Source organism: Malus sylvestris, chromosome 5 (genome assembly GCF_916048215.2).
Source record: "Malus sylvestris chromosome 5, drMalSylv7.2, whole genome shotgun sequence".
In the NCBI taxonomy this organism is placed as follows: Eukaryota; Viridiplantae; Streptophyta; class Magnoliopsida; order Rosales; family Rosaceae; genus Malus; species Malus sylvestris.
Genome location: NC_062264.1, coordinates 10004757 through 10023201, shown reverse-complemented (window position 1 = coordinate 10023201; position 18445 = coordinate 10004757). Strand labels below are relative to the sequence as shown.

Here is an 18445-nt window from a genome sequence, read left to right as displayed (position 1 = left end):
GGACCTCGTCGCTCCCCTCGCTTTCGTCCAACACAAGGACCGAGGGCTTTGGATTCTTGGGAGAAGTTCCCTCGGTCGTAGAAACCGCCTGTTGAGAGACAGGTGCCTTCTCGGCAGAGGGAGGTACAACTGATGCGCCGGCCACAGAGGCAGGCCGCGCTGGGGCCGTCTCTGCGGCCGAGGCCGGCTGTGTCTCGACCCCAGAATGGCCGGCGGCGGGAGAAGAAGCACTGGGAGTCGTCGTGTGACTGGAGATAACGTGGATCTCCCGGGCACCCTTCTTCGCCATTTGTTTGACCCGCTTGGCTGGCGGGGAAGGCTCGACAGCCGGCTCGGCCTCTTGGCGAGGCCGTTTGATCAGCACGGCCCTACCAGCGGGTTTGTCCTTTTGGGCCACGACCGATTTTTTCCCGGTCGTGGCAGCGGCAACTGCCTCCGTCTTTCTCAAAGGCCGACTACCTAAAAAGATAAAGACAACTCAGTAAGGCAACTCAATATGCAAGGTTGATGGAAAGGAAGAAAATGAAACCGGTACCTTGAGGATGAGGGGCCGAGGCCTTCTTAGGCCGGTCACCAAAGAGTCTGCTAAGCACGTCTTCGACCGGCGCACCAAAGAATTCCTGGGTGTATTGCTCCCACCACTCACCAAAGGTGTCGGTGCATTGGGTTTCCGGGGTGGCTGGTCGAAGGCGGAATTTTTGGCAGCGCTCTTGGAACTCCTTCACGGCGATTCTACATTCCTTCTCAGAGGAACGAGGTTCGCGTCCACGGCTTAGAACCGTTCGGGAGAAGAGAAGGGGGATAGGGCAGCCCTGAAGGTAGCCGAGCTGTCGGGCGAGGAAGTTCGGATGATATACTTCCCATCCTGACCGTTTCCCATCGCAGCCGAGAGGGAGGTCGCGGGCAAGCACAAACGACCCCCAGGTCTGACGGAGATCGGCGTCCTCCTCCGTGCTCCATGAGGAGATAGGCAGCCTGATGGAGGAAGGATAGTCTCGACGACGACATATTAGGAACTCGTCGTTGGAGAAGTCGTCGAGGGCGAAGAGGTACCGAAATACCTCTTCGGCTTGATGGGGAGGTGTCGGACGAGAGGCCAATTGAGACCCAAGCGCCTCTGTTGGTGAGAATTCGGCTATGGCCGGCCGAAGGGAGGTGAAGTATACCTGCAACCAGAGTTGGAAGACCCAGAGAGGACCATTCTGGTGCGGGTCGACCTTTTGGAGGGTCGCCTCGGCCAGGCAGCGGAAAAGTTGGGCGAGAATGTTGGAACTCAGCGCCAAGACGTGACCACTGGCCAGGGCTTCGGCTACCGGCATGTTCTCGACCAAACACTTGTTTGACTTGGTACAACAAATGTATTTGTTGTACCAGTAGAAGAGGAAAGCTTCATGCTCTCCCTCTCGCAGGTCCTCTTCTCCTCGGCCGGCGAAGTGAAGATAGAGGGTGTTGTAATTACAGAAGTTCTTGTGGAGCTTCTGAATATCTTCCTTCGACGGGATATGACCGTCACGGCTCAAGGTCTCGAAGGCCCGACGGTCGAAGAGCGTTTTCAGGTCGATATTCGACGGATGCCCAGAGAGGGTCGCGTCGACAGGGATCCCGGTCGCCGAAGTCCCCAGAATGGCAGTAATATCCAGGACGGTGGGACCCATGGGACCCAGAGGAAGGACCATTGTGTTGGTAGCCGAACACCAGAAGCACAGAGCGGCTTGGAGAAGTTCCTTGTCGGGGACGATTTCCATGGACGAAAGGAGGATGGCGTCGTAGATGCCAAGGGCCTTCCATTGCTCGCCGAAGAGTCGTTCCATTCGAACGACCCAGGCTGCCCAGGATGTGGTCGTCGAGGGCCAGGAGCCCTGGGGTTTAGCCGCATCCCATCGCGACCATTCAAACCCTCGAAGCAAGGGTTTTAGGCAGTGCTCCTGTAGAAGGCCGATGATAGTCGGCGGTATTGTAGCCTTGAAGAGAGGACCCAAGATTTGGTACTGGGTGTTCATGTCGTTTTCAAACCGGATGGTCTTGATCGAGCTCCGATCAAGGATCTTCGGATGTTGGTCACATTCCCTGGAAAGCTTGGAGATGAAGGATGCCATTATGAAAAAGAAGCACGGAGTAAAAGGGTTTTTCTGGGTTGGGGATTTAAAGACGAAGACTCGGAATAGGAGAGGCACTAGAAATCAATGGCAGAGAATTTTGGGAAGTTTGAGAGCGTAAAAGTACAAATGAGGAAATTTCGGTATTTATAGAGTTGTGGGGGGAAGAGCAATCGTTCGAAATTCAAAACAAAGGGCAAAATCGACCAAAGGAATTGTTGATCATGATGAACATTTGGGAAATGCGGTTGAGAAGACCGAAGGTTTTAGGGTTTTGGGGGCGCACGATTGCGTGTGACGGCTAAATTAATGACGAAAAGACGGTTCGACGACCGCACGATGACAAATGGGCTCACGGACTGAGGTAGTGGCTCGCGGATTGAGATAGTGGTCATGATAGGCAAGACAGTTCAGGCTGCCGCACGCCTTAGACGTCATTATGTGGGATTGGCCATATTAGAGGACGCCACTTGGTGAGTAGGTTAGCAGGATCAAGATCGTGCGATCGTGCTCAATAAATGCGCCTTGGAACTCGGGTATGAGGATTCTGAGTGGTAGATTCGCTTCTTCAAGGCCGGAACTCGGCCGAAGATTGCAGGCCGAGGACCTCAGAAGCGAGGGGGCAATGTTTGGGCCCAAAATAATAGTTTGGGCCGAGTGTAGAACCATTCTCGGCCCGGAAGGCCTTGCGACAAGAAGACCATGGATCGTTCAGCTTATGGGCTTCCAAACCTAGGCCGGTTAGGTCAAAATGCAATGACAAGCCGAGTCCTGATACAATAGGGATTCTCGGCAGGATTAACAACCTAGAAGCGGATAGGGCTCGAATAAGGACTAGGTTCACAATCCTAATAAAAACAGGACTGGTCGAGGTGATATTGATCCGGAGAGGGAAAACCTAGTCCGAATAGGATTCTATCTCAGATTCGGGGTCCAGTGCTATAAATAGCGGAAGCTGTGCATCAGGAAGGCCCCCACAAAATCAATACAAAATTGCCCTGCGCAAACTCTCACAACTTGAGATCTTTTTCTTTTCCTTTTTTCGCTGACACATCTTCCGTTGGCATCAACAGCACTGTGGAAGCAACCGGTGATATCTTAAGTCGGCATAGATAGCTCTGTCACCGTAGAGTCGGTCGGTCTCGCAGTATCTTCCGTTGGCATCAACAGCACTGCGGCGAGAACGGTCGATTACTTATCCAAGTCTCGGTCGAGAAGGGTTTTTCGAATCCTTGTTGGTCGAGGTCATCTCATTAGCCTTCTTGGCGAGGTGAGGTGTCACAGTTATTACATTCGGCACATTGCAAGCCGAATTCGGTTCGTGAACTTTGTAAGAAATAGCAGCCTTGTCTTCAGGCTCGAGAACCCAAGAGGCCGAGACGTGTTCCTTTCTCGGCCGCAATCGCAAGACGCAGAAGTCAGTAGCGCGACCCAACGCAGCATCATCAAATTTACTCCTCGGCCGAGCCTCGGCCGACGAGTTGGCACGCCCCGCAATCACCGAAGGACGTAGTTAGCTTAGAATATACTCGGCCTGCGCGCCACGTAGGCTTTGTAGTTTCTAGGGTCAACACATACATACACTAATTAGTACTATTTAAATTTCGTTGACTGTCACTTCAAAACTTCATTGTTTTATTTTTCACGATATACATGCTTCTCTGATAAAAATAAGAAAAAAAACAGAAGTTAATATAAATGAAAATTCAAGTGAGCAGGTAAAGAGAAGCATATATATATATATATATAGTATTTACAGTCAGAACATATCAATGGTCCAACTATTGTGGAGCTCGAATTTATATAAGAAATGACCAATCCAATCATAAATTAAAATGAAAACATGTAAGTAATTAAGAATTATTACTTGCTAAAGAAATCCCAGCAGTCAGTTCCTTCTTGTTGCTTCAGGGACTATTCAATTGAACCAAATCTGATCAAATTGCATCACCCAACGAAACAAACAAAAATAAAGTTAAAAAGGAAAATCAGGGGAGCTAAGGAAAAATTTGAAAACTCACCAAGAACCAAAATGATATAGGAGTTCTATCTTTCTATCATTTTCCTTATTCATTTTGAAAGTGAAAAATTCATACTCTTTACTTTACCCAAGCATTGAACTGTTATACATTTAATAACGAAAACTGACCTTGATTGGGACCAATAGAGTGCTTGATCATCACAGTGCTGAGTTTTATAAGATCCTTGGAATGGAATGCAAACTGTGAATCACTATTCACAAAGCACGAAAAAACTGAAAAGAATACGTTAAACAAATAAATCAAACTTTCTAAAGAAGAAAAACAAAAAACACACCTGCAAGTAAAACAACACAAAAGAGAGTGCTCCACCATCACATCTTTTAACATGGATTTCTTTTTACGTTGGTAACCATTGTTCCTACCATCTAACTTCTCCAAATTGTCAACTATTTTCGAAAGAAAAATTCGAGAGTCCAATGACTTATTATCTTTCCATCGTTTTCCTTCTTCATTCCCAAACCAAACAATTTCCACTCTTTACTTTACCCAAGTATTGAACTTTTATAGATTCAATAAGAACACTAACCTCCATTGGAACCAAGAAAGTGCTCAACCATCACATCACTGAGTTTTAAAAGATCCTCCAGGTTGACAGAATGTTCATAACTAAATTCACGTAAAGGCTCAAGGTTCTACATTAGAATACAATGCAACACTATAAATTACAAACAGAACACGAAAAAACTCAAAAGGATACGATAATGCATCATTGACAGCATCCAAATTGACAACTCGATGAAATGGTCAATGCAAACATTATAGACAGATTTAAAAACAAAAATTGAAGCCATGAAAAAACTTAAAAACCCACAAAAATACCAAAATCTTATAGGGGCTTCCTTATATTAATCACACAACGAAATTACGAACAACAAAACATGAAAATTTTGAAAAGGATATGCCAATGCATCGTTGGCAGGATCTAGATTGACAACTACAATTTTCTACAAGCCGAAACGATGAAATGGTCAATGTAAACATTACAGACAGATTTAAAAACAAAAATTGAAGCCAACAAAAAACTTGAAAACCCACAAAAAACCAAAATCTTATAGGAGTCCTATTTTTCCATCATTTTCCTACTTCGAAATAAAAACAGAAAACTCTAATTTGAGTGCCTACACATATAAACATCGGATAAAAATCGAAAAAAAAAATTCAAAACAACTGGAGAGATAACAAAAATGATAATAAAAAAAAAACAACATAAAAAACTTCAATCAAAAGTTTAAGACACTTTAACTCACAGGAAGCTCTGTAACCAGTTGCTAGTGGCTGCATAGTGAAAAGACGACTTTGCTGCAAAATAATTAATGTAAGAAGTAGTTTAGTATAACTTAAAACACTCAGGGAAGATCATGGCTATAATTGTCATATACCAATTGATTCATAAATTGTGCCTATCCATCCAAGAAAAGCACCTATATGCACTGTGGTATGATAGATTTTTCATGTGTTCTAGATTCATCATCTGCAAAATAAGCATCTGTCGAACAACATAAGTCTATAGAACCTTATCTTAATGGAAAAAAGAAACTACAAAATTTGAACTTCGAGCTAAAAGGCATTCATTAATTTCTTTATATCATTTGAATAAAAAATTATTGCATACAATGAATGTATCCAATTCACCACAGATTAGTAACCCATTCTAATTTGGTCAACATGATCGAATATGTGTGTGCGTATATATAGCCATTATATACAAATCCCTAACAGATGGAAGTGATCTCTTAAAACTTGATCTGGAGCTTCGTTCTCTTTCCCTGTTTGTCGTATATATTACATGGTTCCATTTTAAACATTCTGGCCAATGGCTATGGCGGTCCATCAGACAAATTAGATGGTTTAGTACGTGCTCGATCTCTAGTCCTGTATCAATATTGTGTAGTGTGGAAACTTTATCTCAGGAAACCTCAATATGAAGATGAGATATAACATTTGAATCAAGAATTCACAGATACAAAAACTACTTAAAATAATTTTGAAAGTAAGTAATAAAAATCTGTTGTATGCCTATTACCTTTTCCAGACCCAAAAAAGGTTGGAAATGCTTGAAATTGGCCGGAAAAAAAACTCGCATCTTCGTCGGAAAAACCCACCTGCAAGTTGGGCTTATTGAACTCTTCGATCGAGGGGTAGATTCGAGCATGCAAAGCTCGAATGTTGTTGTTAGGACTCTCCTGAGTCGTTGGAGAATAGCAAGGGGAAGAAGAGAGAAGGGATAAGGAGGGATAAAAAACTTTAAAAAAAAATTAATAGTGCATATTAATCTGATCCATGGACAAAATTCGAATAAGGCTAAAACTGTGAGGTTGAGAGGCTCACCCAAAACATAAGAAATACCTGCATAAAAGTATTACCACACACAAATCATCTCATTTGAATCTCATATCATGTGCCGCAAGCCAAAACAAAAAATTTGAAATTCAGACCAACCAAAACAAACAAAAGTTAATTACCATGGAAGATTATCACAAAATCGCAAGACCTAGAAAATCTAAATTGAGCGGGTTCTACGGGGTGGAAGAAAGCACAAAAGCTATTGTCACGGTGGAGAAAATTGCAGACGGCAGGGTAGAGAAGACACCATCGAGAGAACTCAAGAATGGCAAATGTAGGGGATACCCCTCCTGAGATCAGCGAATAGAAACAAATGAGTTTTTTCGACTGATTTCCTCGCTTTTCCATCGCTTTCTTTTCCCCGATGACCAACACGTGTAGACGTTGCAAGATATGGTGAGAGAAAAGCAAAACGAAAGGTAAAGAATGAAACAGCAGAGAAATGGAACAGAAAAGGCCACGATGAAGAATGCATGTCGAGTGAGGACAAAGTCGCCCTTTTCAACGATGATCGACGCGTGGACAGAATGAACGTTATTCCACTGTGCTGAGAAGTAAAAATGGAGAACAACACCGAAGCAAAAGGAAAACGGAAGACGGACTCGTGGGCTAGAAGGGCAAAGGCATCTTTTAGCTGTGTACTAATTCTAATTTGAGTAGTATGGCTGTGAAGCTTGAAAAAAAAAACAATAAAATTATTTTGTCTTTAATTTACTATATTACCCATAACTTTTAGTTTGGTCATTTTACTTTAGTTTTGTTGACAAGGTTAATTTGGTATTTTTACCATCTTTTAGTTGACAAAGAGGGTTTTATTAATAAGTAGTTTAAAAAAGAGAATTTTGTTAATAAGTAATTTAGCTGTCATTTTAGTGATGCATCTTTTTGCTCATTTGCTTGTGGTTAACGAACTTATACTATATACACATGTCCTAATTAAAATCGTTCAATCTTTTAATCATCATTTCAAGGTGACCTGTGAAAAATTGCAATCAGAAATCCACTAAGTGACTCACTCATGTCTATCATACAATCCCACAATTTTGATAGTAATTCAAATTCTCACGAAAATCACCTATGTGTTTGTGAAAATTTTAAGATTTATAATTTAAAGGCACATGTAATGGAAAATATCCTCACAAAAATTCCTCAACTCTCTCTTTTCTCTTTGTTGTCGTACTCTCCTTCTCCTTTCAGTAAACTAGACCACATCATGTTATCAAGCAAGCTTATGACGCTATGCTAAGGAACTGTTGACCCTAAAAACTACCAAGCCTATGTGGCACGCAGGCCGAGTAACTAATGAGCTAACTACATCCTTCGGTTGTATGCGGGTGTGCCAACTCGTCGGTCGAGGTTGGACAAGGAGTAAAATATGTTGATGTTGCATTAGGTGTGATGCTGACTTCTTGATCTTGTGACAGCGACCAAGGAAGGAACACGTCTCGACCTTCGGGTTCTAGAGCCTGAAGATAAGGCTGCTAGTTCTGCGAAATTCAATATCAAATTCGGCTTTCAATGTGTCGAATGTAGTAACTTGTAACACCTCACTTCGCCGAGAAGGCTAATGAGATGACCTCTGCCAATAAGGATTCGAAAATCCTTCTCGACCGAGACTTGGATAGATAACCAGTCGGCCTCGACGCAGTGTTGTTTATCCAAACTGAAGGTGCTCCGTGATCGGATGATTCTACGGCAACAGTGCTGTTTATCCAAACTGAAGATGTTTGTCGGTTGCCTTCACAGTGTTGTTTATCCAAACCGAAGATGTGTTGGCAAAAAATAAAATAAAAATCTCAAGATGTTTGAGAGGTTTCACGCAATCCTTTGGAGTCTGATATGATAAGCCAATTCGAGGGAATGAATTGATGATCACGTCACTTGTTCTCTTATAATCAACCAGTCCTTGATAGCATCATACAACAACAGTAGGTACAGAATGAGATGATGTTTGTCAATTATGTGTTTCAGGGAAGTGGTTGAATCCTTCATATTAGCCATTCTATGCGAATGAAATGTTATAATAAAATAGGATCCCTTCTAGCAACGTTTACGTCTTCGTCGAACTGACTTAAACCTTGTATTTAACACCCACAATTTCTGCATTGGCCGAATTTCTTGACGAAGAATTAGGTTGCCATTAAGCTTTTTCTTTGTTTCCTTGTGGATCATAGTTTGTTTGTATGACTCGCCTAGATTTTCTTTAAATATGAATGCTTGTACTGTTGGACCGTCCAATTCAACAACATAAATTGTATTAGTAGTCATCTACCCTGTCTCCAACAGTGTGTTAGAGAGCTGATCATGCGACATATTAGATGTTGAATTTTGTGAACCCCCCTAACATATTAACACTCATGTCTTCCTGCAGGCTTTGTGGGAAAGGTTTTGGTGGCACATGAACATGGGTAGCACTCGGTTCTGGTGGGATTATAAGATCAACATGTGCTGTTTTCTCCCCTGGACGTGAATGGGTGGCAGATTGCTCTTCAACTCCTACACCAATCTCCTCTTGATCATTAAAGCTCTTCCCATAGTTTAATGCTTGAATCAGAAATCCTTCATTGGTTATTTAAATGTATAAGTCAGTTAATTCCAACAATTTAGAGAGCTTGTCCCCCACTGAAAGCTCTTGTGGCACATTAAGCTGCTCAAAATACTGCCCAAGATGCTCTTTCAAACTTTGAGTGTAGAACTGTGAATGGGGATTATTCCAGTTCCATTTTGAATCGTTTCTCATATATATATATACTCTTGGACATAATCTGGAAAATATTTCCTCTCAGGACATTGCAAAATATCATAGGTCCTTGAATTGCAAAGAGCACAAATTGTAGGCTTAAATCCATAATAACCCTTTTCTGCTAATGACATCCAAAGAAGTGGTCCACCGGGTGTTAGATTGAATTCAGGGGGAACTGCAAATTCCATTGTTGCACTGCTAAAAAAGAAACAACTTGTAACCTACCAAACAAAATCAGCAATTAAATAAAAAGATATATACAAAAATAATTAACTAAGAGTTGATGTGCACAAATTATTTAAAACAATCCCCGGCAACGGCGCCATTTTCTTGATAGGGATTTTACTACTCATGTGAACGGGATAAAAATTCCTATAATACTTGCAAGAATTACAAGGTTGTTGTAGTATAAACGGATCTTGCAAGATCGTTCTCCTAAATAATTCAAAGCAAACCAAATTCCAATTAATTACTGTAAAGTAGAAATTGAGAAGATTGATTTTATAACCTACTTAAATTAAAAACAAATTTAATTAATAAAAGTAAACTAATCTGCAATATTGAAGATGAAAGAAAAGGAAACAGTTTTTGAAAAATCAAATTAAGAAAACACTAGGGTTCCACCATCACCTAGCAATCCTATGAACTTTTACCAATTACTTATGATCTATACATGCCACTTTGAAGGTTAGGTTTTCCTAATTTGTATTATACTTGGAACCTCCAACATAGAATGTATATCTAGCTTGCAACCCGTCCGGACGTTCGGATCAAATCTGAACATGAAAGACTCATTATGCTTTGAAAACCCTTTGAAAACTATGCAATCCTTAAGACGTGGTGTTCATCCTAAGTGAAATTACAATTATTAATCACAAGAAGCCAGCGTCAATTTCAAGGAACCTTCCAACCAAAATTGCATCAAATTACTTTTCTAAAAATCCTAATGGTGATCAGGCATTAAGACAATTAGATAGTTTTTATCCCGGTGATTAACAATTCAAAGTATGCATGCAATCAATCATAAGCAATTAAATAAAAATCACATATTCATGCTAAGGCTCAAGGTTTCGCCCTAGCAAAAAAAATTAGTTACGCATATTCATAATTAAAATCATAGAAAATATATTTAGAAAAGGATTGAAAGCACCTTCAAGTAGAAAATCTCCAAAACCATAGCAATTCTCTGTCTCCAAAATTGCATAAAATAAAGCGTAGAAAAAAATGTAGACGGCCAAGCAATATATTTGCTAAGCCCCCACACAAACCCTAAAAATTGGTCATTTCTTCCCACCAGGAAACTAAAAATAATAATCAAATAAAATAGGAAACATAACCCTAAATTAAATGGTAAAATTCGCCTAAAATCTGAACAGCCACGTTTTGGACCCACAAGCTGCTCCAAAACTGGCCTAATATAGCTGTATTTAATGTTTGAAATATTATGAACACTTCTTCAGAAGGCCACGAACCCATCCGAGGTCATCTTGGGCTCCAAAAATGCAATTTAAGCCCAGAAATGCCATTTTCCAAAATCGCGCATCACTCCTTTATTTTATCGCCAGAAAATAACCGCTTGGTGGAAAAATACCAAATTTTGATATGATCAAGCTAAGTGACTCATGAACGTCCTCCAACTAGAATTACTCCAAAAGTTGTCTATTTGGTCCTGTTTTGCTCCAGAGGAAGTCGAAAGTCCTATATTGAAAATACAATTCAAAGTATCAAAATTCTTCCAAAATATTAACCAAAATATACTAAGATTAGGGTAAAATATATAATATAAAATCTACTCATCATGAGCCATGCAGTTGAGCCAAGCCGTTAGTGTTCAAAAACCCTTCTTCATCGTTTTCTGGTGAACCGACCACCACAAACGACCCGCAGTCGTCTTTCCTGGTGAAATCTAGTCGTCCCAAACGAAAATTTTTGAGCTTCCAATTGAACCCGTCTTACCTGTTTATTTTAACGGATGTTACACGACACGACTCATTAAGATATCGAGTATATCACGAAAACGACCGAACATGAAAAACACGACATGCGAGCCAGGTCTAGCCCCTCTTTTCTCGCTTCACTCGAAAGCTAAGCTCTGTTCTCTACCATTCCATACCGCCGAAGCTTGCCGTCGTCCAAAAAAGCTCATCATCGTGGTAAGTTGTTTTTTCCCTTTTGGTGTTGTTCTTGGTTCTGTTTATGGATGAATTGGAATTTAGTTCTTCCTTGTTTTTCTGCTCCTTTTCATTTTATTTTATTTTGATTTTGTTTGAATTCTTAAACTTTGTATTTTCCTTTTTTCGCAATTTGTCCATTGACTGTTGATACACATAGATTTTCTGACCTTTATTTATTTTTTTGAGCTTATTTGCTTACAACTTCAGGAGTTTTATGTAATAATATAATTTGGGGGAAAGGGTTCTGTAATCCTGGACCTGAAGTTCTGTTCGAACTCCGACAGCCTGATATTGCTTGTATAAAATAAATAATGGTTAAACCAATAGTTGGCCAAGATGAGATTTCGAATAGTATGGTCAATATGGTACTGTTTGGTACGTGGGACGGGACGGAACACACAGTGACAGTGGGACGAGGCTTTACTTTTTCGTATTCTTGATTTTTCCATGGAAAATAGGATGTTTATGAGAAAATAAGTTAGTTTTCTTGGTTTATCTGGTTTAACTTGTGCTTGGGAATTGTATTTGATTAGTGGCATGTTTGTGTTTTGGTTGTAAATCTACAGAGTAAATGACCAGAGTACTGGTATGTTTGTGTTTTGGTTTCTCTGGTTTAACTTCTGCCTTTCCTTTGGTAGTAATGAAAAGCTTGTCCATACCCTACTGGTACAGGGAACCCCAAAAAAAAAAAAAATGGGAATCCAAGCCCTGTTGAAGATCAACACCAGCCCAATTGGTGTTTGTGTTAAAGTGTAATCTTGCCTTGGCTCAAGATGGATCCAGCCCATGGACAAAGAAAGATCCATACACATGCTAGAGAATTCTAGCAAAGTTCAAGTTGGTGGAAGAGTTTAGAAGAATTGTGAGGTTTCCACCAACATGCAAGATTAGTAGTTAGTAAAATTATCTAGATATCTCTAACATGATGATTACATGCTTCTCCAAGGTTCCATCCATGCCTATAAAAGGAGAAGGCATCCACACCATTTGTATCAATCAAGCATCCAATCAACCAACCAACCAAGTGAGAGTGAGAAGTAAGAGTAGTCTTGTGAGGAGTGTGAGTGATCTAGAGTTTGTCTCTAGAAAGTGAGTGAGTGTCATTGCTTCTAAAGTTGTGTCTTTGAGTGTTTTGAGTGTTGTAATATTTTGTGAGTGTAATACAAGTAATTTGTTTACTTGTTTTGTCTCTCCAACACTTGTGTTAGAGTTGTGTACTCTAAGTTTTTCCTCAACAAGCCCTGCTCAGAGGGAACTAGGAAAACAAAGACTTAATAAACACAGACAGATAGCATAGCACATACCTAGGAGTCTGGGGGGGGGGGGGGAACTAGTTCAAGTTCTAGCCCTTATTTTTTGCTCCATTTTTAAATTTAATTTTACTTTTTTCAACAACGGCAGGGCGATAAAGTGGTGGTGGGGTGACAACTGATTGGTATATATTTCTCAAGTCTTGACTCTTGATGTCTGACTGGGCGGGTCTTCCTCGAGAGCTTATCTTCTCTTTAGTTGAACGTATGGGTTCCTTGGAGGAGTTCATTGTTTTTGGTGCAGTTTGTATATCGTGGAGATCAGTTGCGACCAAAGAAAACTAGGACCGAAACATCAATTCCCACTCCTTATTCTTCCACAGGAGAAGGGTGCTGCCACCCGCAAGTGTTACAACCTGAAGAAACGTAAGATTTGCGAACTAAATCTGTCCGAACTTGAGGACAAGCTTTTCCTCTCTTCTTTGGGATGGCTGCTGACCGTATCTAAAAAAGATTTGAAATTTTGTTTGATACATCCTCTAAATCATGCCCGGATTGAGCTGCCACGTCCGGTGCCTAATATGGCACCCAACTTGTTGTCCAATTTTTCCATAAGGAATTTTGTCTTATCAACCAGCCCGTCTTGGACCTCAAATTTCATTGTCATGGTTTATCAGTCTCAAACTGTATCATTTTGCAGACCAGGACACAGTGAACATTGGATAAGAGTATGTCTGCACACACCAGGAACATTAAATGATCTAACTTATTACGAGGCACAACTTTATGCCGTGAACTATTATGGTCATGTTTTTATTTGTGATATTGAAGATCCTAAGCAAGCAGAAGTAAGGATTGTTGCTCCACAATTTCCAAAGGAATATTTGGGTCCTATGATGCAAATTAAAGTAGCTTGTCTGGTGGAATCAGCCGGGGACCTGTTGGTGGTTTTGTCTTTTTTCAACCCGAAGACAAAGTTCCATTCAACTATTGGCTGCAGAGTTTTCAAGGTCCCATTTAGTGACGACAATTCATGGTTGGACTCGGAGGTAAAGAATCTGGGTAATAGATCCCTGTTCTTGTGCAGAAATGCTTCTTCTTTCTCTGTTGTGGCCTCAGACTATTCTGGATGGAAGCCGAATTGCATTTACTTGATGAGTAATGAGCGTGTTCATCTAAGAGTAGATATGGACATGGGTATCTTTCTGCTTCCCAATATTTCTGAAAAAAAATTGTTGATCAAATGGCATCTGTCCCCATCTTTTCACTATTGTTTTTTTTTTTGGTTTCCTGCAGATACGAGATCCCTCTCAAACATGGAACTTTTACTGTGCGGGTAATTGCTATAAATGGTTTCCTGGTTTTGCTTTTAATCATTTGTTGCTACTGGGAAATTTTGGTTGCTAAACAACCATTTATTTATTTGTTTCTGTTACCTGGCACAAATATAATTGACCTCATGCGTATCTGGATGATGAGTATTTTCATCATCAGGATTTTCAATGTCCCTACTATTTAATAGCAGTGTATGGTCCGGCCTTATATTTGCATCTTGTCTACCTTGGCTTGATCCCCGTCGGCATCTTGATCTCTATCAAAGGATTCCGACAATTCTACCTTGGATCCTCCAGTGCATTTGTATCCTTTTGAATTCGGTAAGCTTTTCCTTCTGATTATAAGACTACACATACAATGATGGTAACTTTGTTTCGTTTAGAGTCTTATTAATTTGTACTACGAGTTTCACCATCGAGGGTACCAATGTATCAAAGATGGGTATAAATTTGTTTTACTTGACCAATCAAAGGGTATCCTAGTGGTTATTCTTCTTGATGCTTTTAATTGGTATTTGGCTTTTCAAATGTCTACTTTTTAGCACACATTTGCAGGTATGTCCTTGTCCTAAAGGTTCGATGAGACTTAATTTAAAGATTTGGTGGAAAATAGCAATATGTGATTCCCTTTGCTCTATATCATCTCGCAAAGAAGTTCTCTTTTTTATATTAATACGTTACGAAAATTGAATCAAGTCTAATTGAAACTAAGTTTGCATCTTTTGATTCATCAAGTTATATATCAGTACTCTTGTCAACTTTACTCTCATGATGTTTAAATGGTCAGTGAATTTTTAGTTAACTTTTTAATCTGCTTTTACTTATTGGTATTATTTGTAATGGTTTAGTAGCACTGGATCCTCAATCCTTTTACCAATAGTCGTAAACGAAACGCCCCTGTAAGAGTTACAGTAGAAAGCTTATACGATAGTTCCCAAGCTCAGTCTTCTGTTTTGGAAAGAGCAAAGAAGATCGAAGCAAGTCTAGATCATAAGTTTCCTTCACTACTCAAAGTTATGATGCCGTCAGAAGTTTCAGGAGGATTCTGCCTTGTAAGCCTCACTCACTCTTGTCAACAATTTGTGCAGTTATCTGAATGCATTGACTAATTAGGATGATATACTTATTTGAACCGACTTTGGTTTGGCAGAATCTTGCTAAGAAATTTCGCAGTGAATATATGCCAAAACAAGATTCAATGATTGTTTTGGAAGATGCAAAAGGGAAGGAATTTGGAAGGAAGTATCTTGTGGAGAAGGGGGGACTGAGTGGTGGATGGAGAGGGTTTTCAATTGCTCACAAGATAATGAAGGGAGATGTTGTGATTTTCCATCTAGTCACTCCTTTCAAATTTGAGGTAACTGATGGAACCTTCTTGAAATTTAGGTGCGGAATCTTTGTTCCAAGTTCCATTATGTAACTGTTTGGACCCGATTTTACACCATCGGCCCAAGTAATCGAGGCCGTTGGGTAAGCAATTTTAAAGGATAGTATTATGATTTTTATCGTAATATTTATCCGTTAATATTGCTTACTCTTGGCATATTCTTATTATATTTTCAAGCAAGCAGTACAGTTCGAGTGGGCTTGGAATTCTTGTTATCAGATTGAGATAACATGATGGGTGTGATTAGAATTGTCAAGATGCATGGTTTTCTTCTATGCGTGGGATGCCAAGATGAAATCTCTGATAATGGAGCCGCTCATATCCTAGATGGGATAATTATTAGCATAAAAATATATGCTAATATATGCAAATTGGTTGGCTGACTCCATCAAATCCTACGGCCAAGGACCAATAAGGATGTGGAGATTTTGAATTAAACAAAGTTTTATTTGGTTGGATAACTGCATGATGACCTCATGCGATTATATTTGTTTGATCCCGTCAAACATGGATGCTTTTTCATGGTCTTTTTAAATTGGTAATGATCCAATTTGAGATAAGGGCTGATGGGAGTTTAATCCGCACATGCGAACCACGCCACATATCAAATACAATTCTTTGAAGATCAAGCCACGTCAGGCATGCTCGTTCCTATAAATACAAGGCTACAAACAATGAAAAAAGCCCCCACAAAATCAATACAAAATTGCCCTGCGCAAACTCTCACAACTTGAGATCTTTTTCTTTTCCTTTTTTCGCTGACACATCTTCCGTTGGCATCAACAGCACTGTGGAAGCAACCGGTGATATCTTAAGTCAGCATAGATAGCTCTGTCACCGTAGAGTCGGTCGGTCTCGCAGTATCTTCCGTTGGCATCAACAGCACTGCGGCGAGAACGGTCGATTACTTATCCAAGTCTCGGTCGAGAAGGGTTTTTCGAATCCTTGTTGGTCGAGGTCATCTCATTAGCCTTCTTGGCGAGGTGAGGTGTCACAGTTATTACATTCGGCACATTGCAAGCCGAATTCGGTTCGTGAACTTTGTAAGAAATAGCAGCCTTGTCTTCAGGCTCGAGAACCCAAGAGGCCGAGACGTGTTCCTTTCTCGGCCGCAATCGCAAGACGCAGAAGTCAGTAGCGCGACCCAACGCAGCATCATCAAATTTACTCCTCGGCCGAGCCTCGGCCGACGAGTTGGCACGCCCCGCAATCACCGAAGGACGTAGTTAGCTTAGAATATACTCGGCCTGCGCGCCACGTAGGCTTTGTAGTTTCTAGGGTCAACAGTAACATATAGTTGAACTTGACAAATTTGGAAAAGGGGCAGAATAAGTTGGTAATTGTACATTAAAAAGGGCAGAATAAGTTGGTAACTGTACATTTTTTTGAGTTTGCCAAAATTTTTTTTCTTAAATTTAGATGGGTTTCCTCTGAATGGAAATTTTGAGAAAAAAAAGGATAAGATCTATGACATTTTATTGCTTTCAGGTGCTACTTCTGAATGCGTACGAGACACTCAATTCTTTTGCTACCTACTTGTTGCAGGTGTATATCGTTAGATCAAATGAAGTGGACTGGAGTCTTCCTCTTATGAGGGTAGATCCTCCCATCAGACAGATGGATATCGGTGGTAAGTTGTTTCAAAACTCATCAAGTTATGTGTGGCAAGTGGCATCGCAATCATAAACAACTCTTATCTTTTCTGATCCTTGCATGTGATTTAAATCACGCAGGAGGCTTTACTGCATGTGGAAAGGAAGAACGTGAGAATTTGGAACCTATTCCGCAGGAGAATGCAATAGTCTGTTATACAGACTCTGGTCCAACATCAGATCAGTCTGAAAATGACGGCGAAGATGTTGGTTCTGAATTTCTGGATGGTCTTAGACTTTCAGAGTCTGTTGTCACTTTCAAAGAAGTTCACTGTTTGGACAACTTTCACGTTCAGGTCAATGGTTTAATCATAAACTCTGAATTTTCGAAATACTTCCTGACCTAGTATTATGAGCTCTTCTGCAGTCAGAACTCCTTCCTTCATGAACAACTTGTCGAGGGTCTGAACTGCAAACTGACTGCCGGAGTAATTTCTGAGACAGTCAACATTGCCGATGCCATCAGGGCTTGCAAGATCACTACCCCGGAAGGTTATCTTTCGACTTGGGATAAGACTCTGAAAGCCTTTGATGATTTAGGCATGAATGTCTGTTTCCGGCGTGCCCGCCTGGACCAGCTTACAAGTGTTGCTTCCAAAATAAAAAAGACTTGAGGCAAATGTTTTGGAAGTGAAAGAGGCCATGAATAGCCTTGACTCGGAGATTGAGACTCCGAATACGAGTTTAGAGGAGCGGGAAATTCTGTTCCAAGAAATGGCTAAAGCCCCTTGGTGATGAGAAAACTTGAAAGAATCTGGTTACTCTTTTTGGGTATAACTTAAAAGATATAATGCCAAAGCTAGGTGAGGAAGAAATGCGCATCTTGTGCCGTTATCACTCAGCATTTTGGGTTTTTATATAGATGATTGTTATATGCCAGTGCTGCATAAAAAGGTAAAACTCACAAAACCTCGCTATGGTAAAACCCAAAGTGGGAGAAAAGTGAGAAGTTGCATTAAGTCAAAACTATACGTCTTTTGGACGCAAGTAGAAGAGCTCACAAGGGTATGATCAGCTCAGGATGGGTGCCTCGTTAAAACCTAATTAGGTAGTAAAAACCCAGTGGGAAAAATGCTCCTAATCGTAGGGAAAAAGAGTACATTAAGATCAAGTGAGTATACTTCTAGATACTCCTCCTGAGTTTGACTTAACTTCCAAATGAGAACTACAAGCATTGCATATGATAATTAGGCATACCAATTCCTCGGATAAGCTTCTGGAAAGTTGACTTCGGCGGTGATGTTGTGTAGAGGTCGACAAGGTTGTCTGGGATCGGCTTGCATGACTTCAATCTCTTGATGCTTTGCTATGTAGATGTAGACTCAATATGTCATGGCGTTGACTTCGTTGATGTATCATGGCTTGGTCGGGTTGATACATGCGGCATAATCTTCATGGATCGTCGTCGGGACTCAACGATGGAT

The 18445-nt window shown here is 40.6% G+C and overlaps 1 protein-coding gene and 3 pseudogenes across 10 annotated transcripts; 2 read left to right on the top strand and 2 right to left on the bottom strand.

Moving 5' to 3' along the window:
* Nucleotides 1-3668: 3668 nt before the first annotated feature.
* LOC126624695 (uncharacterized) lies at nt 3669-6860 on the bottom strand. Of its 10 annotated transcripts, XM_050293788.1 has the most exons (8): nt 6601-6860; nt 6467-6484; nt 6162-6321; nt 5386-5437; nt 4665-4744; nt 4246-4350; nt 3964-4029; nt 3669-3757 (listed from the first exon to the last, which is right to left on the bottom strand). In XM_050293788.1, exons 1-7 carry the CDS (start codon nt 6601-6603, stop codon nt 4004-4006), a joined length of 444 nt encoding a protein of 147 aa, XP_050149745.1. In that variant the 5' UTR covers nt 6604-6860; the 3' UTR covers nt 3669-3757; nt 3964-4003. The 10 variants fall into 10 exon arrangements, 3 of the variants coding, with proteins under 3 accessions (XP_050149745.1, XP_050149746.1, XP_050149744.1); XR_007624197.1 differs by lacking the exon at nt 6467-6484 and adding an exon at nt 5560-5624 and having other exon boundaries at nt 3964-4350; nt 4665-4770; nt 6162-6316; XR_007624192.1 differs by lacking the exons at nt 3669-3757; nt 6467-6484 and adding an exon at nt 5560-5624 and having other exon boundaries at nt 3788-4029; nt 4665-5082; nt 6162-6316.
* A 1935-nt stretch (nt 6861-8795) lies between these two features.
* LOC126622536 (uncharacterized) lies at nt 8796-9413 on the bottom strand (annotated as a pseudogene).
* A 2995-nt stretch (nt 9414-12408) lies between these two features.
* Nucleotides 12409-13988, top strand: LOC126622535 (F-box protein SKIP23-like; annotated as a pseudogene).
* Nucleotides 13989-14081: 93 nt separating this feature from the next.
* On the top strand, nt 14082-17772 carry LOC126624691 (B3 domain-containing protein Os01g0234100-like; annotated as a pseudogene).
* The last annotated feature ends 673 nt before the right edge of the window (nt 17773-18445 follow it).

Excerpts from the sequence above, each read along its gene's own strand:
- LOC126624695 (XM_050293788.1), bottom strand. Across the intron at positions 5,438-6,161 it reads CTTTTTTGGGTCTGGAAAAG|CAAAGTCGTCTTTTCACTAT; the intron begins GTAATAGGCATA and ends ATTATTTTGCAG. Across the intron at positions 4,351-4,664 it reads CTTTCTTGGTTCCAATGGAG|TTTTTTCGTGCTTTGTGAAT; the intron begins GTTAGTGTTCTT and ends TATTCTTTTCAG.